The following is a 21,312-nucleotide window of genomic DNA, read 5'->3' on the forward strand; positions in this document are numbered from 1 at the left end:
TGCGTCATCACTGAGCGCCAAGACGACAGTTTACGCATGATGGGTGCGACTGACTGAACGCCTGTCTTTCGTGAGGCTTGAGCTCATTGATCCGCTTTACCGGTGGTTGTTAATCGGTTTCCTGTCCAGTTCCCAGTCCGGTGCCGAAGCTGCGGGGCTGCCCATGAACGGCACCATGGCCGCGTCCTCACACCGGATAATGCTGGGGCCGCTGGTTGCTGCCATCGACCAGGGAACGAGCTCCACCCGGTTTCTGGTAAGACATAAACGAATGAAAGCAGGCGGCGTCCTTGGGTTCATTTTCCAGCTCCTGTCTTCATTATTGACGTTTTGCAACCATAACGGACGCATTGTTAGCGTTTCACGTGACTAAAATAGCCGTTATTGTTAAGAAATGCTGTAAATTAATGATTAGCTCCCCACAAGTGCTCATTTAAAGCTTCCAAGAGAAAGCACGTCGCATTATGTCCTCATATTGACTGTTATTATTGAAATATATTACATTATTATATACGTTCAAGCTGTCACTGGTAGCCTCTTTGCTGCTGAATCATTCAAAATAGATATTCTTATTTCCTACAGCACTTGAAGGCAGCAGCTCAGTGTTTATTTCCACACGACATGAAAATATCATTGATTAACCTCAAATACAATAATTTATCTCAAAGATAATAGACGGCACCAGATTTTTTTTAAATTTAGTACTCTTTATTGTTAGTTGTGATCCCTTAAAATAGTTACTTCTTTAAAAAAAAAAAAAGGAAAAAAGGAGGATCAAACAACTTAACAGTAATTACTGTATATCCCAACATCCCAACGTAAGTAAGCAAGTGTAGTGGCAACAACAGCTGTAGCAAGTAGTGAAATAATAAAAGATAGGTTTAGCTCAGGAAATATCTTAAAGTATACATTTTTTTTAAAAAAAAATTTAATATTTGTTTTTGTATCCTATTCTGTCTTGCATCAAACAGTTTAGATTCTGGCTTCTATTTAAAGTCAGAAGCTAATCTGCAGACAGTGAATGTTAAAAAAAAAAGGCTGTTATTCAAGTTGATGCAGGACCAGCATTTTAGAAATTGATTAACGAATGACCTACTTTTATTGAAATATGGGGTTTACAATTTTTTTAAGAAGCATGGAATGCTCCGCCTCTTTTGTTTTTGCTTTCTAACTGGTTGAGTAGAAAGAACAGATGTTTTTTTATTTCTTGTGTGCTGACAGTTCACAGCCAACAGTTTTATTGGCATGAGTCAAACAGTCGTAACCTTTGGATCAAAATTGTATGCAGTGCTGTAGATTCACAACATAGTTTGTCAATGAATATTAATTTAATGCAGTCAACTTAATGTTTTAGCACAAACTACAACTTCTACATCTACAGTTTGTTGCAGCTAATTTTGGCAAATGCAACATGTGCAGATGTATTTTTGGCTGTGATAATGGAACCATGAAAAGGTGATACTGGCCGTGCAGAGTAACAGCATTGCTGTCGGGCAAAGGGTGAGAATAAAAAGCCCTGCAATACTGTAGAGTGAAAACACTGCTGCACTGCAATTTTAAAGTTGAACATTTAAATTAAAGTATAAAATAAATGAATTATTAAAGTAGATAATGAAGGATTTTCATCCCTCTTTTCAGTCTCTTTTCAACTTGCAATTTCAGATCTAATTTTTCGCCTCAGTGGCTCTAATTATTGAAGGTGTGTCTGTTCTTCCTGGTGACACGAATCATACGATTACACGCCAACTGGGATGATCCAACTAATGGAAGTGAATTAGACCACGAGGAGGCCTTGAGCGGGGTTAGATTAACCTCACGCTCAGTCAGCTTTCCCCTGGATGAATGAAGATTAAAGCAATCTGCAGTCGACTGATGCTATATTCCCTCTTTCACTTCTGTTTTTTTTTTTTTGAAGGTTTTTAATTCAAAAACAGCAGAGCTCCTCAGCCATCATCAGGTGGAAATCAAACAGAGCTTCCCCAAAGAAGGGTGAGTAAAATCCTCTATTAAAAGTTATTTTTAACATTTGAGCTGTCTATAAGTTGCACAGAAAATTTCAGAAATGTGTAGGTGTTAATTTCTTGTTTTTCAATGTGCTTTTCAGATGGGTGGAGGAAGACCCCAAGGAAATTCTGCACTCAGTGTACGAGTGCATGGAGCGGACGTGTGAAAAACTCACCCAGCTCAACATCGACATTTCAAACATTAAAGGTATGCAGACACTGTGCAGACACTAGGCTGTATACTACCACCTGCTCTCTTAAAGCAGTACGTGACCATAGTAGTTTAATTACTATCACAGAGATGTAAACAATTTACAATCTTTGGAAAATGTTGCTTTAAACTTTCCAGCTATTGGAGTGACCAACCAAAGAGAGACCACGCTGGTTTGGGACAAAGAGACAGGAGAGCCCCTTTACAACGCAATCGGTAAAGTCTTACTTCTGTGCACTGTCAGCTTTAATAATTGTACGTTATTATCATGCATCCTGGCTCAGACTTAGCATGTTAACTGGTATAAATAGTGTAAATGTAGCTTAAATGTAACTCATATTGAATAAAGTAAATGGCAGCAAAAACACAAACATTGAACTGACTCTCTATTTTCCTTCAGTGTGGTTGGACCTGCGGACTCAATCAACAGTTGAACGTCTGATCAACAAAACTCCGGGAAGGAATAAGAACCACCTGAAGGTGAGACCCTCATCTGTTCCATTCACTTTACTCTATATGTATCTTTCAGTCTGTTTTCCATCGTCAGGAAGGTTGAGTGCAACTTTCAGAGCTTTCTGAAGCTCCACAAGTGCTGGCAGTGGATTTATTGTCTTGTTTTGGGTCGACAGCAAGTTGGATGGACAAATAAACTACTATCTCTCTCATCACTCTATCATAAAATGTTTCTAAACAGTATTAACAGTATTTTAGATGGTAGACAGAGTCAAAGTCCTTGTATATGAGAGTTTCTGATAGTTGACTTGACAGTTGCTTTTGTCATAAAATTACTGTTATCTAATCTTTTTTTATTCCAATATGTTTGATATTTGAGCACCTTGCAATTAAAAGGGGACATAACATGGACATTTCTGGGTCTACATTTTTATTTTTGGGCTTTATTGGAATTTCTTTGCATGATTTACAGGTTAAAAAACTCCATATTTATCTTATACTAGTCCTCAATGCAGCCCCTCAGCAGACTTCCTGTGGCTCGGGATATGTTCACCTCAAGCTTTGACCATGTTTAACATCCAACATTATACCAGCATAAAAATCAGAAAATCACATAAAGCATGTCCCCTTTAAAGACAAGTGCTGACTTTTCTTTACTCGTGGCAGCACAAGCAGAGTTGTTAATGTCATTGTCATCCTACAGCACAAAACAGGGCTCCCCATCAGCACTTACTTCAGTGCAGTGAAGCTTCGCTGGCTGATGGACAACGTGAGCGAGGTCCATGAAGCCGTCGTGTCTCACCGCGCCATGTTTGGCACCGTCGACTCCTGGCTCATATGGGTAAGATCCCCTGTCCTGGTCGTATGGAAAATATTTTATGTAGGAAGAGATACAAGTGACTGACGTTGTGAAAATTGACTTTTTTTTAATGTCTGTTCAACAGTGTTTAACTGGGGGGAAATCCGGTGGAGTTCACTGCACAGATGTGACCAACGCAAGCAGGACCATGCTGTTTAACATTCATACTATGGACTGGGACCCAGAACTTTGCAAGTATGACAGCTTTTTGAAAAATATCACTCATAACAAAAGATGAAATTTGTGTAAAGCAGCATTGGTTAAAATCGGCTACTGCTCTTGTTTCTTATTAGATATTTTGGTATTCCTATGGAGATTTTGCCCAGAGTGAGGAGTTCTTCAGAAATATATGGCCTCATGGTAAGCATCATCATAAATCTGTGCATGTACTGTATGTAGCCAAGTTTAGGCCACACTTCCAGTTTCACTATATTAAATGTTTTATTAACTTGTAATGATTTAATAATTGTGCTGAAAGAGTGGGATGTCAACAGGCCACTAATAAGATAATAGAGGGATTTTATGTTTGTTTGTTTGTTTGTGTGCTGTTTTTTTTTTTCATTAGTGTGCTTTCAGATTGATCTAAGTGCATGATGGTTGACTGAGAAATTCTTTTAGGCATTTTTTTTGTGTGCCATTGTCTCTCTTCTCTCACTGGTAGAAAATATGTTCTAGCAGGGTAAGTAATCCTCGCCATCACTATTTTTTCCTCATCATGCAAAGTAATCTGTGCTGCTTCTCCGTGGCCAAAGCGAATATACCATCACACAGTGCATTTCCAAGATCCATATGAAGGAGTTAGCGATTTTAGGAAAGTAGTATAAACTCGTCAGATTTCTGTTTATTTTCATACCAGCTGTCATTTTCACTCAAGTAATTGTATGTCCTGTATGTTCCATTATTGAATTTAGGCATCTAGAAACATACAAATGCTTGCTTAGATGAGGTGATTGTGACTAACTTGTGACTAAGATGATATATTGATATATTTTATATATTTTCCACTAAAATAATCACATTTCAGAAATGCATTGTCAACACAAGGCTTTAAACATGTGAGTTAATTTACCAAATTACTAAATAAGATAAGTATTTACATCAGTTCGATGTGGACAATAGGAGAAATCTAACATTTTATTACTACAGATGTAGTAGTTATATCTTAATCAACTGCAGTTAATAAAAAGTGTCCAAATTGAACTGTTAAGCTGATCCACGCAGGTAAAACAACATATTTTGTGGCAAGAACAATTTCTCATTAAAAAAAAATGTCATCCAGTCAATTATAATTGCTTTTTCTGGATATAATCAACTTTGTAAAACAAGAAGATCTAAACAGATTTCTAATATTTGCCCACAGACTTGCACAGTTTATTTTCCAGTTGTCTTGGTCTTTGATTATTGACTATTTCCATCAACATTAGGCTTGTTAACAATCCAGAAAAGCAGCAGAGAAACAAGAAGAAACGTTTGTAGTGGTTTGGTTTTTGTCACCAAGATTTAATGCTTGGTTGTCAGTGATTTCAGTCCCAGCAGACACACACTCACACACATACTAAATAAAACCCGAGTGTCTCTTTTGGAAATGTACTGGGTGGTCCCTGTCCCACATTGCTTCTGTCATGGCATGCTACTCGGCCGGTCGCCCACAGCTTTCCTGACAGACCACCCTTCTCTGCAACGTCCCATCCAAACTCTTAAATCTCTTCACTCTTGGGCACAGTGTGATTTAACCTGTTTCACCTTTTCGTCTTTAAACATCTAACCAGACCTGCAGCCTCACTTAGGAGTGAAGACATTTTGATTTATCCAGGTTCACACTTGCCCTTGTTCTCCCTCACTGTGTTTTCACTGTTACAGTACGCTTTATATATAAATTATGTGCTAGAATTAACATGATGTTGTTTATTATTTGGCTTCATATAGTCAAATAATATGAGTAATTCCCTTTTTGTTTTAAGCGTTGTTATCTGGGCAAGGTTGTTGCTCATCGTGGTTAAACATTAAGATGTTTTCCATTGATTACTGATTGTATTTTCTGTTAAAGTATTACTGTCGATTTGATATTTGAACAACAAATATTCATGCTTGAATTATACTCAGGTGTATAATTTCAAGTTTTTAATCAGTTCGGTCATTTTAAACTTTTGGCCTCCTATTTTTCTTTATAAACGTGGACTGATAAAATATTAATGGAAAAGATTTAATTTCCCTGATTTGATATCCAATTGGTGTAAACATTTAAATTGTTCCTCCACAAGTCCAACATGCTCTTCAAACCTAAAATACAACAAATTATAGAAGAAAACACACTGAAAATGTTTTTTTAAATGTGATTTATACAAAAAATAAAGTGCACAGTCCACTTATTAAACAACTTGGCATCTTTTCTCTTGACAGAAATCAGGAGCCCTGTCAGGTATCCCCATTTCAGGGGTGAGTTTATCTTTTTTATTTTTTTACTTTGAGAACATTGTCTACTGACATGTACTGACTGTTTGAAGTTTTGATGAATTGGCAGAGGCACCGTCTGATAAATGTATGTGTTCTTTAAATCCAGTGTCTTGGGGATCAGTCAGCAGCACTTGTTGGACAGATGTGTTTTCAGGACGGGCAAGCTAAAAACACGTAAGTGGTTTTGTGTGTTTTGAAGATTTGGGTTGTGATCATGTTGTTCAGATGTACGGTGTCTCCTTTGTTAGAAATTCAACCAAAAAGTTGAATTTATTTTATGTTTCAGGTATGGAACTGGATGTTTTCTACTGCGAAACACTGGAGCCAAGGTACATTAAGTGCATAAAGTGTTCAGATTAGCTTTTTAAATGGTCACATCCTTCCAAAATTGCATTATTGATGTTGTGTGTTTTTCTTGTTTCTGCTACGTTGCAGCCTGTAATGTCTGACCACGGTCTTCTGACCACTGTGGCGTACAAACTAGGTCGAGACAAACCTGCCTGCTACGCACTGGAGGTACAGTATCTTGAAAATATAAATTGACACTAATATTTCCTTTCCCAAAACATGAATTTCTTCCATCCTTTCATTACTAGGGCTCGGTGGCCATTGCAGGAGCTGTGGTTCGTTGGCTGCAGGACAATCTCGGGATAATCGGAACTTCTGAAGAACTCGGTATGTCCTGCTGGTCTTTCAGATGTTAAGACGTCGCTTCCACTGATTCTTTGTTTACTCTTGTGCATTAGTTACTCTGTGATTAAGTGATGTAATTTACTTTGTTTCTCTTTTTTATTTCCATTTTTTGATTCTTTTCCTGTGCAGAGAAGTTGGCAGCATCTGTCGGCACATCCTACGGTTGTTATTTTGTCCCTGCATTTTCGGGTCTTTACGCGCCTTACTGGGAGCCCAGTGCAAGAGGGTAAGAGCTATTCTGTAGTACAATAAACATGTTTTAGTGTTCATACTCTATCATTCACTAAATCTCTCAACTCATCTTTGTGTCACAGGATTATTTGCGGGTTAACTCAGTTTACTAATAAGAGTCACCTGGCATTCGCTGCACTGGAAGCCGTCTGTTTCCAGACACGAGAGGTGAGATCTCTGCACTGCTGTGCAAAAACACTTCTTTTAAAAATCTAGATTTTAATAGGATGCAGGTATCTTTTGTAATATTTAGGATATTTGTTTGGATACAGATACTCGACGCCATGAATCAGGACAGCGGCATCCCACTAACTCAGCTCCAGGTGGACGGAGGAATGACGTCCAACAGGTTGCTGATGCAGCTGCAGGCTGACATACTCTGTATCCCTGTTGGTAAGATTGTCATTCACATATAAACACTTTTTTTTATGAATTGTGTGCCTATAGGGATCAGTGTCACACTCTACTGCTAAACTAATAATAAAGCAACATGCTAAAATAAACTCAGCATGAAGTGATCAAACAGGTTCTTCATCCGCAACTGCACCATAATGCCCAGTTTAAAAAAAGCACACAAAATGTTGCATATTTAGAAGTAGAGACAATATTTTCCATGCATTCATATGACTAAATATTTTTTATGTTACATTAATAATATACATGCATACCTAAGAATGTTAAGAAACATAGCAGTCTTTATCTAAATGTTATTTTGGGGAAATACTGCCTTCTGCTGGTCATGTGTTGAAAAAATTATTCCCAATAACTCTTGAAAATATTCAGTATTGCTCATGCCTGTTGAAAATTATGGGTTAAAGAAAATTGAAAAGAGAAAAGTCCAGACTGTCTCCAAAAAGCAGATAAAAAACTGCTGTTATTACTAATGGTTATTGGGTCTGTTGTTGTAAATGATGTTGATTTTTAGTGAAGCCGTCCATGCCTGAGACCACCGCTCTCGGAGCAGCGATGGCAGCTGGAGCAGCAGAGGGGGTGAGCGTGTGGAGTCTGAGCCCAGAGGACCTGAGCGAAGTCACTTCGGAGAAGTTCGAGCCTCAGATCAACCCTGAAGGTGCAGTGAGCTGCAGCTGTCACTCTTTACGCTCCAGGCGAGATGAGAGCTGTGTGTTTGCTCCTTTTTTTTTTTTTTTCTTCTGCTGATTAAAACTAAAGGTGTTTGTCTGTATGTGTCTGGCAGAGAGTGAGTTTCGGTACGCACGATGGAAGAAAGCAGTTCAGAAGTCCATGAACTGGGAGACGACGGAGCCTGTTTGTAATGGAAACGGTAGGCAGAGTTTGATTTTTGTGAGATAGTTGGATAGTTAGTTAGTTTTTCTGAATTCTGACTTTTTATACAGTTGTTTCTGTCTTTCTGTGTGTGTGTTAATGGATGACCATCAGGTGAAACTAGTATCTTCAGCAGCGTCCCACTGGGCTTTTACATCATGGGCAGCATGTTGATGTTAATTGGAGCGAAATACATCGCAGGTCAGTGTCTGCTTGACGGCAAAATATCCTGTTTGACATAAAGATTACTTAGTAAACATTTTAACACTTTTCTTTTAGGGTGTAATCAGGGAATAACAAGCTAATTACATGCAAGCTAAGTTTGAAATGATCTTTTATCATTTATGGAAAGTAAAGAAGCTTCTGACAGGCTACAGGACGATGTTTAGATAATCTACTTTAACAGGAATGTTTCACATGACACGATAACATCAACTTTCAACTATTTTGCTAACAAGCCATCTTAAAAACATCATGATAGAATGACAAGTATTTGACTTGTCACTGAACCCGCTGGAAGATAAACATACCAGCTCTCTGGTATCAATGATGTAAGCAAAGCATTTTTCATTAAAATGTAGCATCGACCTGTGCTCACCTTAAATGTGTTTCTCCATCGCCGTCCATCAGGCCATGACTAGGCTCCGACTCCTGGAGGCATTAAAGTGAAGAGGACAGTGGAAGCTCTTCGTGCTGGACCACCACTTTGTACTCTTGGTTGCACTCTTTGTTTTTTTTTCTTTTTTTTCCAAAAGGCATTCCAGAGGAAAGACGTTTCAGTCGCTCCTGCTGAATCTTACTGCTGAATGGAAGATCAGGACGAAGTCAAGTTTGAACTGATGAACTTTTTCTTTATTATTTTCTTTTTTTTTTTGTCTGTGACAGACAAGAACACATTGGTACATAAGACATGAATTACAGCAGGAGTGTGCATGTAGTTTTTCTTTTTGTACAGTGTTGAAATACTATGAATTCTGAGCTTATTTATGTAGAAACTTTGCTGATGGTAGAGCCGATTGTTGTAATCTTTCCACAGCTGTGTTATGTGAAGTACGCTAATTTGCATTACTCGTTGTTTTACACTTCACTGTTACCTTTCAACGGTCTTTAACAGTCATCCTGTGATGTTTTGTTGTTTGAGACTCGCCACTATGAGCTACAGAGAACTTTTTAGAGCACTTTATATATTTTTTTTGTTTTGTCTCGTGGGAGCTGTGTACTAACAAGAGCCTATATATATTTTCTAACAGTTGGGATTAATACACAGAAAGTTATTTTGCAGTGGAATAAAAATGTAGGATGATAGGGAAGAGAGACACTGAACTGTCAAGGTTGCTTTTTGGCAAAAAGTGACGTTCTTCTATATACTTGAATCAGTGAAAATATGTGTTAAATGTGCAAACATGCAATGAAGGGCAATGACAATTTTTAATTTCATATACTATAAAAGATATTCCAGGAACAAACAGGCACCTATTTATGTGAATTTGACATTAAAAAACATTAAAAATTCTCCCAAAACTAGAAACCAGAAAACCAAGAGTGTCATTAAAAGATGAAATCTGAAGCAGCTAGTCAATAACTAATTCATTATGTAGACCAAAATGTTCTGAGGGGTTTTAAGGACTATCATGGTTAATATGTAATTTTAATGTTTAAACATTCTTTGCTGTTTGGCTTTATAGGGTTGCGAACACTGTTAGCTTCCACAGAACTGTGAATATTGTTCCTCTAGTCACAAGTTGATGTAATAATATTATATTTATTAATAATTTATCAGGGAAAATAACATGTCTCCATTATTTTCTTACAGCTGCTGTTATTCCTTTATCAATCTGAAATACTTAAAAAATGCAAATTATGCAAAACCCTCAAATGCAAACATCTCATACACACCCTTGCTGATGCAGCTGTATTTTACTGAAATTAAAGAGTAATTTTATGTGAGTAAATTATTTAAATAAAAACTAAATTTAAAAGCAGCTCCGCAAACCCACAGGAACATAAACTAATTCTTAAAGTAGTTCCACTTGATAAACTGTCGAGGAAGTAGAAGCGAGTAAATGTGTATCAGTATTTATTTTATTGCCCAACATTTGTCATGCTTATCTTCTGTGTGGATCTGAAAGTGAAAATAAAGCAAGCGTTTCTATTCAACGCTTGATGAAGGAGGAGGAATGGATATTTTGTTTAAAAGATGGTTTAGTGTTTGCTCTGTATAGTCATGCAGTTATTTATTAAACTATACAGTTTGTTGAAGGTATGAAATTACTGAAATTACTCAAAGTGCTCTCTTGGGGTGTAAACACAAATTACAAATGAATATTTATGAATGCATTAAATAGATGGGAAAAGAGTGTTTTACACTAAAACATGTCAAATCTGAGAAACAGACTTACAATGATTGAAAGCAAACTGTATTACATATTGAACCATGAAAAAAATGCAACAATAACCCTTTTGCTAATGACTCTGCATGTTGCTGTAAACTTATTATATCACTGATGTAATACTTGTACAATCCTATTTAAGTTCTCAACGCTTTGGGACTTATTTGTGAAGAGGAACAAGCAGCAGGCACGGTTTCGTTGGGAATGTAACAGGTTTAAAATGAGGAAACGTTTATGCGTTTATGTCATTACCTCTCATGTATTGAAACAGGTTTTATGGGAGAATAAATGCCATGAAAAATAAACTCACTTTTCTGTGGCAGTTGGGTTTTTTATGGTGCGAACTGACAATGCTTTAAGATTGTAAATAACACATTTAAAGACAGAAAAAGAGACTAAAGGGTATCTTTTTGTATGTAATCGCATATAAAACTGTGTGAACATAAGTTATTTTGAAGTTTTACAGATTAACAGTACATTTAAAAAATATCTGTATTTCCTTGGTTGTATGATCAGAAAGCAGAGGCACACTTTTAACAAACATGCAGTGTTTGGATGAAATCCAAGCACATCCTGCCTTTCTTTAGAGGGGAAATCACAACAGACAGGAGCTGTTAAAAAGGGTGTGGTTTGTGCCACCAACTGCAAAATATTTAATACCTACACTTCTATATAGCGTGCCATTGTCTCTCTCAGCTCACAAACTCATTTCGCAGATGTTCCAGTGGGGGTGTTCGGCTTGACCAGTAAGTCTCTGACAGATGTGTAAAATTAAAAAAATAGATGATTATTTTTGCTGTTTTTCACACAACCTTACTGTGTATTTGTCAACAGTATATTCTACTCATATAGTGTATTCTATACAGTATATTCTGCCTTATAAATTACCTACAAGATTACATTTTCACTTGCATTTTCATTATTAGTATTTCAAGTTTGCTTATGGATTCGTTTATGAAGGCTTTATTGTTCAGTTGCTTTGCATATGTATGCAGCACATTCATCTTATTTTCATATCATATGATCATCAACAGTTTTCCTAGTTGAGAAGTAGACTTCAGACTAACTGCTTCCAAAGATGTTTTCAAGTCATTTATTTTCTTTTAAATGCACAAAATACTTCCAGATACGGATTTTAATTCATTCATTTTCCTTAAAAGATCCTGTTCTCATGTATGTTTTATACCCCTCTGAATCAGCCTGAAACTTAATGTAAACTCTATCTGCTAAAAAAAAGTGATTTAAGTAAATTAAACTGGATTTACAGTCCAGGATTAACTTTTAGTATTGACATAATGTATAATGAATCTGACATCAAACCTGCCTCAGAGTAACCTGTCAACCAGGAAGTGGGACGTTTTTCTGTGGCAGTTGTTCCTCATTTCTGATCTTGTGGTGACAAGCAGAAAGGTGCAGACAGGTGAGTTAGTCCTACATTTATTTTTTTATGTCACACTGTCTTTACTTCTTCACTGCACTGTTTTGACAGCAAGTTTACATTCCTAGGACTTCAAGGGGGAAAAGAAAGTTAAGTTCCTGGTGGAGTTGAGCGTTAATAAATGACTCCTTAGAAACATGTTGGATCAAACTCGCAGTGAGACCAGAGGAAGCCAGTTTCTGTCAGCAGGGATCAACTCCGGCAGTAATGGTAAAGATCTGTTTTTATAGTTTCAGACATCAGCACCATCACCACTTTTAAAAGTATGAAATTCTAACCACACTTACTTTGTGTGTGACTTGTTCCTGAACATTTGATTCCACCTGTACGGTAGGCTACTGTTTTTTTAAAGACCTGAGGAAATGAGGAAATCCGCCTAACTTCTGTGTGTTTAGCCTGTCACACTGACAACAGAGAACAGCGGTCTGACCAGCACTTAACAATATGATAACCTATTTGACTTTTCTTAAAGGATATTTTCACAGTTTTTCAAGTCTGTCTGTGAGGTTTTCCTCACTGTAATCATTCCTCCTGTTCATACTGGCTTTTAAAAGATTCCCTTCAAATGTGCTTTCAATGTAAGTGATGAGTGAGTCAGTTAAAAGTTTATCTGAAGCTTATATGAGGCTTCAGCAGTCTGAGATAGTCATATCAAGTGGATATCTGCCACATTTACAGCATTATTACTATATTAAACAATGTTTAATTTAGTTAAGTTGATTTAAGTTTGAGCACTGTAAAAATAACTCAACCTTGCATGGATGCTAAGAGTAAACGCTTTACCTGTTTTTTTTTTTTGTGAACCTTTTTAACACTTATTCCACTTACATTTCAATATACAACTAATATGTTAATATATATGTTATGTACATTTTCTAGGCGGTTAGGTTTAGAAAATCCAATTTTTTAATCTTGTGAACAAGACTAAAAGAGTCATGCTAACATGCTCACAATGACAATGCTAATATGCTGTTGTTAAGCAAAGTTAACCATGCTCACCACCCTGGTTTAACATGCTAACATTTGCTAATTTGCTCTAAAATGAAAGTAGGGCTGAGGCAGGTATTTATTTAGTCATAAACCAAATAAATCTGGGCGTCAGATGAATCCCACCTTTATTTAACCAGGACGTTTCTTGAGATACATTATCTCTATTACTAAATGTGGCCAAAATGGCAGCGTAAAATAGGTGTGACATAAAAACACACATCATTTATTTACAACAATCACATATAATGCAACAAAACAGGACCTGAAAGACATGAACATGAGAATTTAAAACAATTACATTCCTTATGAAACAATTTTGAATGTGATGCTGATATGACAGGCTTGGGGTGTGTAGAAAAAGAAGATGCAGTTTTATCAAGTTCAGATTAGACTCCAGTTACACTGAAGATCACATAATAATCAAATTTTTATCATATTTTACTCAGAATTTACCCTCTTTAACCCTAAATCTGGGATTGCTTAGAATGATTATACAAGGTTGAGGACTTTTTAAATTTTGAATTGAAGAAAAATTCACATTCAGCCATTCTTATTATGTTTTTTTTTCTTCAGGCTTTTTTATCACTGATCCCAGGCCACCAGGAGCGGTGCACAAGAAGAACACGGTGAAGGAGCTGCTTATGATAAGCCGCCAGGTCAGTCAGAGTAAACAGGTATTTCAACAAGCACATGAACGTGACAAGACACGTTTTACAGACGGCTCAGCAAATGGTACAGTCAACTCATAAATGTGTACATTAGCGTCTAGTTTTATCTATGAGGAAAGAAAGACTTTGAGTTCCTCCAGTATGAGGAAGAAGTTAAGCATTCCTCCACTTAAGTTATTCAATATGCAAAACATTTAAAGGGAACACCTGATATGGGTGTGTCTGTTACGTAACTAGGTCTGAAAATATCTGAATTGAACTCTAATAATAGCTCAAAAATGATTCTCTTTCAGAAAAGGAACTACTTGCAGGATGACAACTCAGAGCATAAATGTAAATCACCCAAATTTGAAGCCTCTGACACAACTTTTCATGTGTTGAGTCCTCCAGCACCAGTGAACCCCAATATCACTACTCATTTCCCCCCTGCTGCACCTGAAAACTGCCACATCACCCCACAACATATGCAACATGCAGCTCTGCAGGGACAAATGGCTCCGACTGGTGAAGTCAAAATGACTTTGTTTCAATGGCAAATACAACAAGAGGCACAGAGAGTTGAAGGACTTTCTCCTGAGCTGATGAACATGCAAGATGCAGATGGTGACACGTACGTATTCATGAAAAAGTAATTATTTGGAAATTATTTGCATTTGCACTATAACTCATTGCTTGTATCATTTTTAACTACTAGATTTCTTCACATAGCAGTGGCACAAGGTAAAAGGGCTCTGGTATATGTGCTCGCTGCAAAAATGGCGAGAAGTGGCTCACTGGACATGAAAGAGCACAACGGGCAGGTATAAAACTCTCACAAGGTTATAAAGGTTAAGGCAATGATTACATGCCTCATGGTATTTTAACCTGCTCCCTAAAGTCTTGTCAAGCTTTTCTCTTTGTACACACAGACACCACTTCAGATAGCAGCTGCCACCAATCAGCACTTAATTGTCCAAGACCTGCTGCTGCAAGGAGCAGAAATCAACACAAGAGACCTCTGGGGCCGCTCTCCTTTGCATGTGTGTGCTGAGAAAGGCCATTTTCTTAGTCTTCAGGTAATAATTCATTGTTAACGCATCGACACACGTCATGTTTAATGAATCAGCAGCTTATGTAACTCATTTAAGATAAGTTTAACACCTAATACAATGTAAGAGCAGCATGTTTTCAAATTGTTTGTTTTTGTGTTTGGTTCTCACATTATGGACATTAAGTTTGGTTCCTTTTTGATTAAAAATCCCTCAAATTAAGTAGACTTTTTAAAATATGTTGTTGAATTTTTACATATTTGGTAAAAAAAAAAAAAGAAAGAATGTTTTCTGTGTTTCCTTGTCATTGTCAGCAGTTTCTTGTACAAATTAGATGATTTAAAAACAAGAAAACTTAATCACAGACACAGGTCAGTAGATCAAACAACTGATTGATTTTTGATTGACTGAGTCTTTAACACGATTACTTGCTACTACAGGGGCTACTGTGAGTAAATGCATTCATACAGATATAAATACCCAAACAAAGTCAGTGTGATACCTTCCAAAATTCACTACAGAGTCGAGACTGAACGACAACTTTAAAATTACAGTGTATTACAGTATGATATTGCGATATTCCATATTTTGTTAAATCTTTCAATCTTCCCTTCCCTGGCTTTAAAAATGTATGACTGGCAACAGACTTGAACCTACAACCTCAAAAACTTCACACGGAATTTACAGATGTGACTACACCTTGAGCTGGTGGATGAGTGGGCTATCATGACAAATTTTGGGGTTTTCAAATGTTGTCGTATTCCGAGAAACACAAGCTAATCCAGCAGGTATAGCAGGCATAGTACTAAGAAATTAAAGACAAGCATTTCCTTGCATTATATCTCAAACATCAGTCTGGGACCTCATAGAAAAAGAAGACAAAAATAGACTCTTGGACCCACAACCACAGGAACTAGAAGCACTCACACCATAGTTTTAACCTCTGCACGAAACCTCTTCAGGAATTTCCACCAGAACATTTCAGTCTTCACTTGTCGGCTTTAAAATTCACCAGTTAAATCTCAAAGCTTAACTGAAACCATTAATTCCACTTGTGGCTGTATTGTTTAATTTGTTACAGTTGCCATTCTTCACTCTGGTTGTTTGTTCACAGCCTGACAAAAGGCTCCAAACCACAACCTCAAACCTCAACCTCTCCCCTGAGATGTTGGAGACTGGCAGTAGTTTTAACCAGCGGACCAACCTACTTTGAACACTTTTTATCAGAGGTTTCCAAACTTTGTTGTCCAATAAAGAGAAACACCAGATACTGCACCGCAAATAATACATGTCTCATACAGGCAGAACTAGGTGGTGACTCAGTATCAAAGTCATCAGTTATTCGTTGATTCATAATTAATTTAAACTGGATTTTCAACTTCAGTGATTATTCTGGCATTGAGTCAATAACACTTTGGTATCAGGTTAATGAGTCTAAGTAAAAGAGGGAACAAACCGTGCATGTATCACAATGCTCAGTGACATGCAGCTTATCTGACTTGTTAATTTTTAACTGCACATTAACACTGTTAATGTGAAACACTGAGCCTGCTTTGTTGGTTCATCAAGTATTTCTTTGTCAGACTTTTGAGTCATCATGTGACTCAGAAAATTTAAAACAAACTCTGGACTTTAATCCACATCTTGCTCACATCCTTTATTACTTTGTGAATCAAATCAATAATTAAATTATTAATTTGTGTTATCTGTTCATACACATCTATGTGTGCTGAAGACTTGAGAAGACTTGTAGGTACAGTATTTAAGTTTGTTTGTTGTATTCTACACTATATTGATTTCTTTTTCTCACACTTGTTTCCACAGAGCATCTGGAGGACAATGTTAGGAAGTGGGCGACCAATTGATATAGACATGTTCAATTATGATGGTAGGTGTTTTGTCTTTCACCAGACAGCTTGGTATAACCTACGACAGATGAATCTTAAAATACCACTGTTCTCTCTCCGGAGGTTTAACGCCGCTTCATGCAGCTGTCTTGTCTCACAATGCTGTCGTAAAAGAGCTGAGGAGTCTGGAAAATACTTGTTCACATATGGCAGTGGACCTGGCACAGAGGAGACAGATGTACGTTCAGTGTACTAAGACTCTGCTGCTCATGGGAGCCTCTTTTGGGATGAAGGTAACTTTACAACTAACAGCATTTAACTCTGAAAGAAACCAGGAACTGCTTGGGGTTTCCTTTGAATTTCCACTAACAAATTAACATAAACATTAGAAGTGAGTTTTTTTTTCATTTCTGAAGGATCAGAAAAGTGGGCGGACGTGTCTTCACATAGCTTCAGAAGAGGCAAATGTGGAGCTATTGAATATTTTCCTTGAACAGCCATCGTCACTGACTGTTGTGAATGTTAAGGTTAGTGAATTTTGACACTTGACCCTTTAACTTTTAATCCCCTTAAAGCAGATCTGCAAACATACAAAAACATATGAATCTAATGCAATGTCAGGTTTTTAGCAGGTTTTGTATATTATATCACTTTAGCATCTCACAAGATATTCAATTCACCACAGTCTTATCGCACGTCAACTTTGTCTACACTAACCGGTTTTGTGTCTGCATGTTTCAGACGTTCAGTGGAAACACGGTCCTGCATATTGTCAGCTCCTTGCAAAATCATAAAACTCAGGTGGAAGCCGTGAAGCTGCTGATGAGGAAAGGAGCCGACCCCGGGGCCAGAAACTTTGAAAATGAACTGCCGTCTCAGCTGGTGCCTGAAGGACCCATTGGTGAAAAGGTAGGGTGTGAAATGATGACTATGTTGTCCTATCACTTTACTTTTAATTAAGATGTCGCCATAGGACCATTAAGCAGAAAATAATTCACATGACATTATTTCTGTCTTTCAGGTGCGGCAGATCCTGAAAGGGAAAAGTGTTCATGCTTAAGTGAGCTCAAAAACACTGTCAGTCAGACAGTCAAGTCTATCATGATATTATTTGCCTACACAGGGCAGATGCTGGTTGTTTCAGTGAAACATGTCTACATGTTCATTACCATGTAATGCTCAAAAAGAAAATGAAGCTATGATTTGTGTTTTTTGTGTATGTTTTAACTCTTACTGTTTTACATTAGATACATTAGAAATGCTGTACAAGGAGAAAATGAAAATGTTGTGTGTGTTAAATGTTTTGGATCTTGCAATTATCGCTCAGACTTTCTCAATATTTAGGGAGACTTTAATCATGGGTTTCAAAGTCTTTTCTTTTGGAATGGAAAAATTGTAATGAAATCATTTGAAGAGGTGTAACTTTAGCCTTTTTTTTAAAAAAAAAAGTATATTTCTGTTAGTAGTTAGTTAGCGTATCATATGTAGAAACTGTGGGTTATTTTAAACTCATTTTGGAGTTAAAGGTGCATTGTGTAGAATTTAGTGGCGTCTAGCAGAACGGACTTGGCAGAAATGGAATATAATATTCATAAGTATGTTTTAATTAGTGTATAATCATCTGAAAATAAGAATAGTTGTTCCCATTATCTTAGAATGAGCCCTATATGTCTGCATAGGGTCCTCTTTTAGGGAGGCTGCCATGTTACACTGCCATTTTCTATAGTAGCCCAGAATGGAAAAAACATTTTTCATGAGTTTTGTGGCCACTGTAGGTTCTCCTACATGCTTGGAAAGGGAGGGTGAGGGGTATCAGTTGGTTGCAACCTGCAACCTCACCACTAGATGTCACTAAATCCTACACACTGGTAAACTAATAAAGTCATGTGTTTGTTGTAAAATGGAAATGTATTTTCTCAAATGTATTATATTATGACTGCACCACTTAACCACATTTTATTGTCAAAAAATGATTTTGTGATGTTATATCATGTCGTTTAAATGTTCATTTTTAGGGTTGACAGTTGACACAAAATTTCGGGGTCTCAAAAGTGAAAATAAAGTATATTATGTAAAAAACTTTGACATATTCTGACCACACCATTAACTACAATTTATTATGAAAAATATATTGTGCTGAAAAATTCTCTGTCTGAGTTTTAAAGAAGTTCAAGAGGTGTATGGAAGCTGAAGGTGACTGTGATCCTGTTTTTGCTGACCTTCAATGGTTTAACTTCTCACCTTGTCTAAGTGACGTACAGGTGGACTCCAGGAACACCATGACACCACTGTTGGGTGTGGAGCAGAGTACATTTCTGACTACACTCACTTTTGATGCTGGGTGTCTCTCAGCTAGTTGTCTTTCAGCACTGCTTGCTAGCTTGTTTTGCTGCTGGGTGAGAAGCTATAATTTGATGTCAGAGGTATAATTTTGTGCATGGTGGCATTTATTTGTGTGCATGATAGATGTGTTGTTATTAGCCTCCGGCAGCATTTAGTGTCTGCTGAGTGACTAATGGCTAATCTGGGTCCACCTTTTATTCAACATGGAAATTACTGCTACACATGAGTTCAGTTCTGCGCTGCCTTCAGTGCCTAAATTCTCCAACAACATGCCAAAGAAAACATGATTAAGAAAATGTGTTTCTGAATCATAAGTGGAAATCCATTTTCATAAACTTGCTTTTAGATGGTTCCTTGTTATTGCTCTCTTTATGCAGCAGTAGTTTGGTTAATTAGCTTGGAGTCCAATATGGTTTCTTAATTTTCCTGAATGGTTATTAATGAGCCTTTAGTTTCATATTGTATTAAGTGGTAACTGATCAGATCATGGAAGTATTTTGTCTCATTTCTATTTGTATAACCATCACTGGCTCTGGTGGCTAAATTGGCCTTAATGAAGCCAGTATAAGTCAGTGTCATACAAAAAGATTTGAATGCTCTCACAAAAGCACCTTTTTGGGCACCTGATCCAGTTGCTTGAACTGTTTGGTAACATTTTGATGTTGTTGAAGTCACACTGTCAAAGATTGAGAACCTCAAATGAAAGCTGTCATTTCCAGTGTGAATCTGTAGCTCACAGAAGCACTGAAGTTTAAAAGTTGTTATAAGTTTTAAGGTTGTGGATTCAATCCTGAAAACACAGATAATTACTTCAAGCCCTCTGACAAAACTCTTCCAGTCTCTTGATCCAGTAGCTTTACCTGTTGGTTACCTGTTTGAAGTTTCTGAAGTTGTGGGTTCATTCCTCAGTCTGTCATTGAAGTTTTTCAAATCAGCTGAACTGCTGAAGATTGAAAAGCTCTGGTGAAGACCGGTGGACACCATCTGACTCTGTGGCTGCCTGTGACTGACAGTTTGTTAGAAGCTTAACGATCATAGGTTCAATCCCACTCAATATTTTAAGTCAGACATACTACTGAAGATTGAAAAGTTCTGGTGAAAACTATTGGTGACCTTGTGGCTCACTGTGTTGGATGTTAACATTGAAACTTTGAGGTTCTTAGTAGTTGTTAGTCCTGACTCTCACTTATTTTTTCTTCTTAAACTCAGCCTCACTGCAGGAGATTGAAAACCTCAGACCTCCAATCTGACCTTGTGGCTCGCTGTGTTGGACAGCTACCCTGAGGTTTTGAGGTTGTGGGTTCAATCCCAACTCTTTCAGTGAATTTCAAAAATGATGACTCAGAGGAGAGGTTGAATCAATTAATGCCATATGCATCATGCCAAAGAAAGTATAATTAAGACACTCTGTTCTTCTAAAGCACAAGTGGAAATCCATTTAATACACTTGCTTTTAAATGGATCCTTGTTATTGCTCTCCAATATGGTTTCTCAATTTTGCTGAATGGTTAATACCTTGTGGTCATCAGCCCTTTTTTTTTTTTTTCAGAGGTGAGATTGAAAACCAATGACTAAAGCTCCAGAAAGGGTTCGACTCTGTGGCTTGGTGTGTTAGACAGCAAGTTCATGTTCATGTTTTAAGGGTCTAGGGTTTGATCCCGCATCAGTCTGTGACTTTTGAACGAAATCACTAAGAGGTGAGGTTGAAAACCAATGACTAAAGCCTCAGAAACAGTCAGACTCTGTGGCTCAGTGTATTAGACAGCAGGTTTGTGTTTTAGGGTCGTGGGTTCGATCCCGGGTCAGTCTGTGACTTTTGAATGACATCACTCAGAGGAGAGGTTGAAAAGCGTTCAGAAAAGAGGCATGAGTGCGAAGGGGACCTGGTGGAGCGACGGCTTCGTCAACACAGATCTCAAATACGTCTGCGGACGTGAGGTGGCTGGTTCGATCCCTCTCCTTCACCAGTAACTGGAGCAAAAAAACTGTGTCCCACATGGGTGGGTAAGGGGGGGGGCCTTGTCCTCCCCCGATGTTCCGCAGGTCTGTATGCAGGGGGTTATGAAACAGGAAGTCCCGTCCACCTGAAGTTTTACCGTTGCATCAAGGTGCGAACAAGTTTTTAAAAATGTTGGAAGTCTCTTGCCATCGCATGTTTGTTGCTTATTATGTCCTGTCTTTATTAATACACAAAACCACCGCCTTCCTATCGGGGTAAAATGCAAAATTCTCAAATGACACTTGGTGTCTACATACTGTTGTAGACTGCTGTGATACTTATATATGTACTCTTATACTTTATATGCACTCTTATACTTAGATATATGTACTTTGTATTTGGTTGGAGCCGATATCAATACTTTGTAAACCAACATTACAGACAGAACAAGCAAGAAGATCTTTATCCCTGGGCAGGGATT

The 21,312-nt window shown here is 37.5% G+C and overlaps 2 protein-coding genes across 3 annotated transcripts; both read left to right on the top strand.

Moving 5' to 3' along the window:
* The first annotated feature begins 8 nt into the window (after positions 1-8).
* Positions 9-10,897, top strand: LOC137176842 (glycerol kinase-like). Of its 2 annotated transcripts, XM_067582813.1 has the most exons (21): positions 9-256; positions 1,916-1,989; positions 2,105-2,211; positions 2,353-2,430; positions 2,615-2,694; positions 3,371-3,508; positions 3,612-3,721; positions 3,820-3,886; positions 4,188-4,205; positions 5,927-5,962; positions 6,087-6,154; positions 6,267-6,309; positions 6,416-6,496; positions 6,577-6,655; positions 6,803-6,899; positions 6,988-7,072; positions 7,177-7,297; positions 7,830-7,973; positions 8,100-8,186; positions 8,303-8,389; positions 8,819-10,897. In XM_067582813.1, exons 1-21 carry the CDS (start codon positions 164-166, stop codon positions 8,827-8,829), a joined length of 1,704 nt encoding a protein of 567 aa, XP_067438914.1. In that variant the 5' UTR covers positions 9-163; the 3' UTR covers positions 8,830-10,897. The 2 variants fall into 2 exon arrangements, with proteins under 2 accessions (XP_067438914.1, XP_067438915.1); XM_067582814.1 differs by lacking the exon at positions 4,188-4,205 and having other exon boundaries at positions 10-256.
* A 411-nt stretch (positions 10,898-11,308) lies between these two features.
* nfkbiz (nuclear factor of kappa light polypeptide gene enhancer in B-cells inhibitor, zeta) lies at positions 11,309-18,634 on the top strand. Its single transcript, XM_067582815.1, has 12 exons — positions 11,309-11,324; positions 11,908-11,998; positions 12,085-12,226; positions 13,580-13,662; positions 13,968-14,284; positions 14,369-14,474; positions 14,583-14,729; positions 16,527-16,590; positions 16,673-16,842; positions 16,966-17,076; positions 17,291-17,458; positions 17,571-18,634. The coding sequence occupies exons 3-12, from the start codon at positions 12,154-12,156 to the stop codon at positions 17,607-17,609; spliced, it is 1,278 nt and encodes a 425-aa protein (XP_067438916.1). The 5' UTR covers positions 11,309-11,324; positions 11,908-11,998; positions 12,085-12,153; the 3' UTR covers positions 17,610-18,634.
* The last annotated feature ends 2,678 nt before the right edge of the window (positions 18,635-21,312 follow it).

Source organism: Thunnus thynnus, chromosome 24 (genome assembly GCF_963924715.1).
Source record: "Thunnus thynnus chromosome 24, fThuThy2.1, whole genome shotgun sequence".
Lineage (NCBI taxonomy): Eukaryota > Metazoa > Chordata > Actinopteri > Scombriformes > Scombridae > Thunnus > Thunnus thynnus.

What these genes read in the sequence shown, in the direction of transcription:
- LOC137176842 (XM_067582813.1), top strand. Translation starts at nt 164, where the DNA reads ATGAACGGCACCATGGCCGCGTCCTCACACCGGATAATGCTGGGGCCG. An exon ending in TCGACTCCTGGCTCATATGG is followed by an intron (nt 3,509 to 3,611) that starts GTAAGATCCCCT and finishes TCTGTTCAACAG; the next exon opens with TGTTTAACTGGGGGGAAATC. An exon ending in TCTGTTTCCAGACACGAGAG is followed by an intron (nt 7,073 to 7,176) that starts GTGAGATCTCTG and finishes GTTTGGATACAG; the next exon opens with ATACTCGACGCCATGAATCA.
- nfkbiz (XM_067582815.1), top strand. Translation starts at nt 12,154, where the DNA reads ATGTTGGATCAAACTCGCAGTGAGACCAGAGGAAGCCAGTTTCTGTCA. An exon ending in GCCATTTTCTTAGTCTTCAG is followed by an intron (nt 14,730 to 16,526) that starts GTAATAATTCAT and finishes TTGTTTCCACAG; the next exon opens with AGCATCTGGAGGACAATGTT. An exon ending in GAGCCTCTTTTGGGATGAAG is followed by an intron (nt 16,843 to 16,965) that starts GTAACTTTACAA and finishes TCATTTCTGAAG; the next exon opens with GATCAGAAAAGTGGGCGGAC.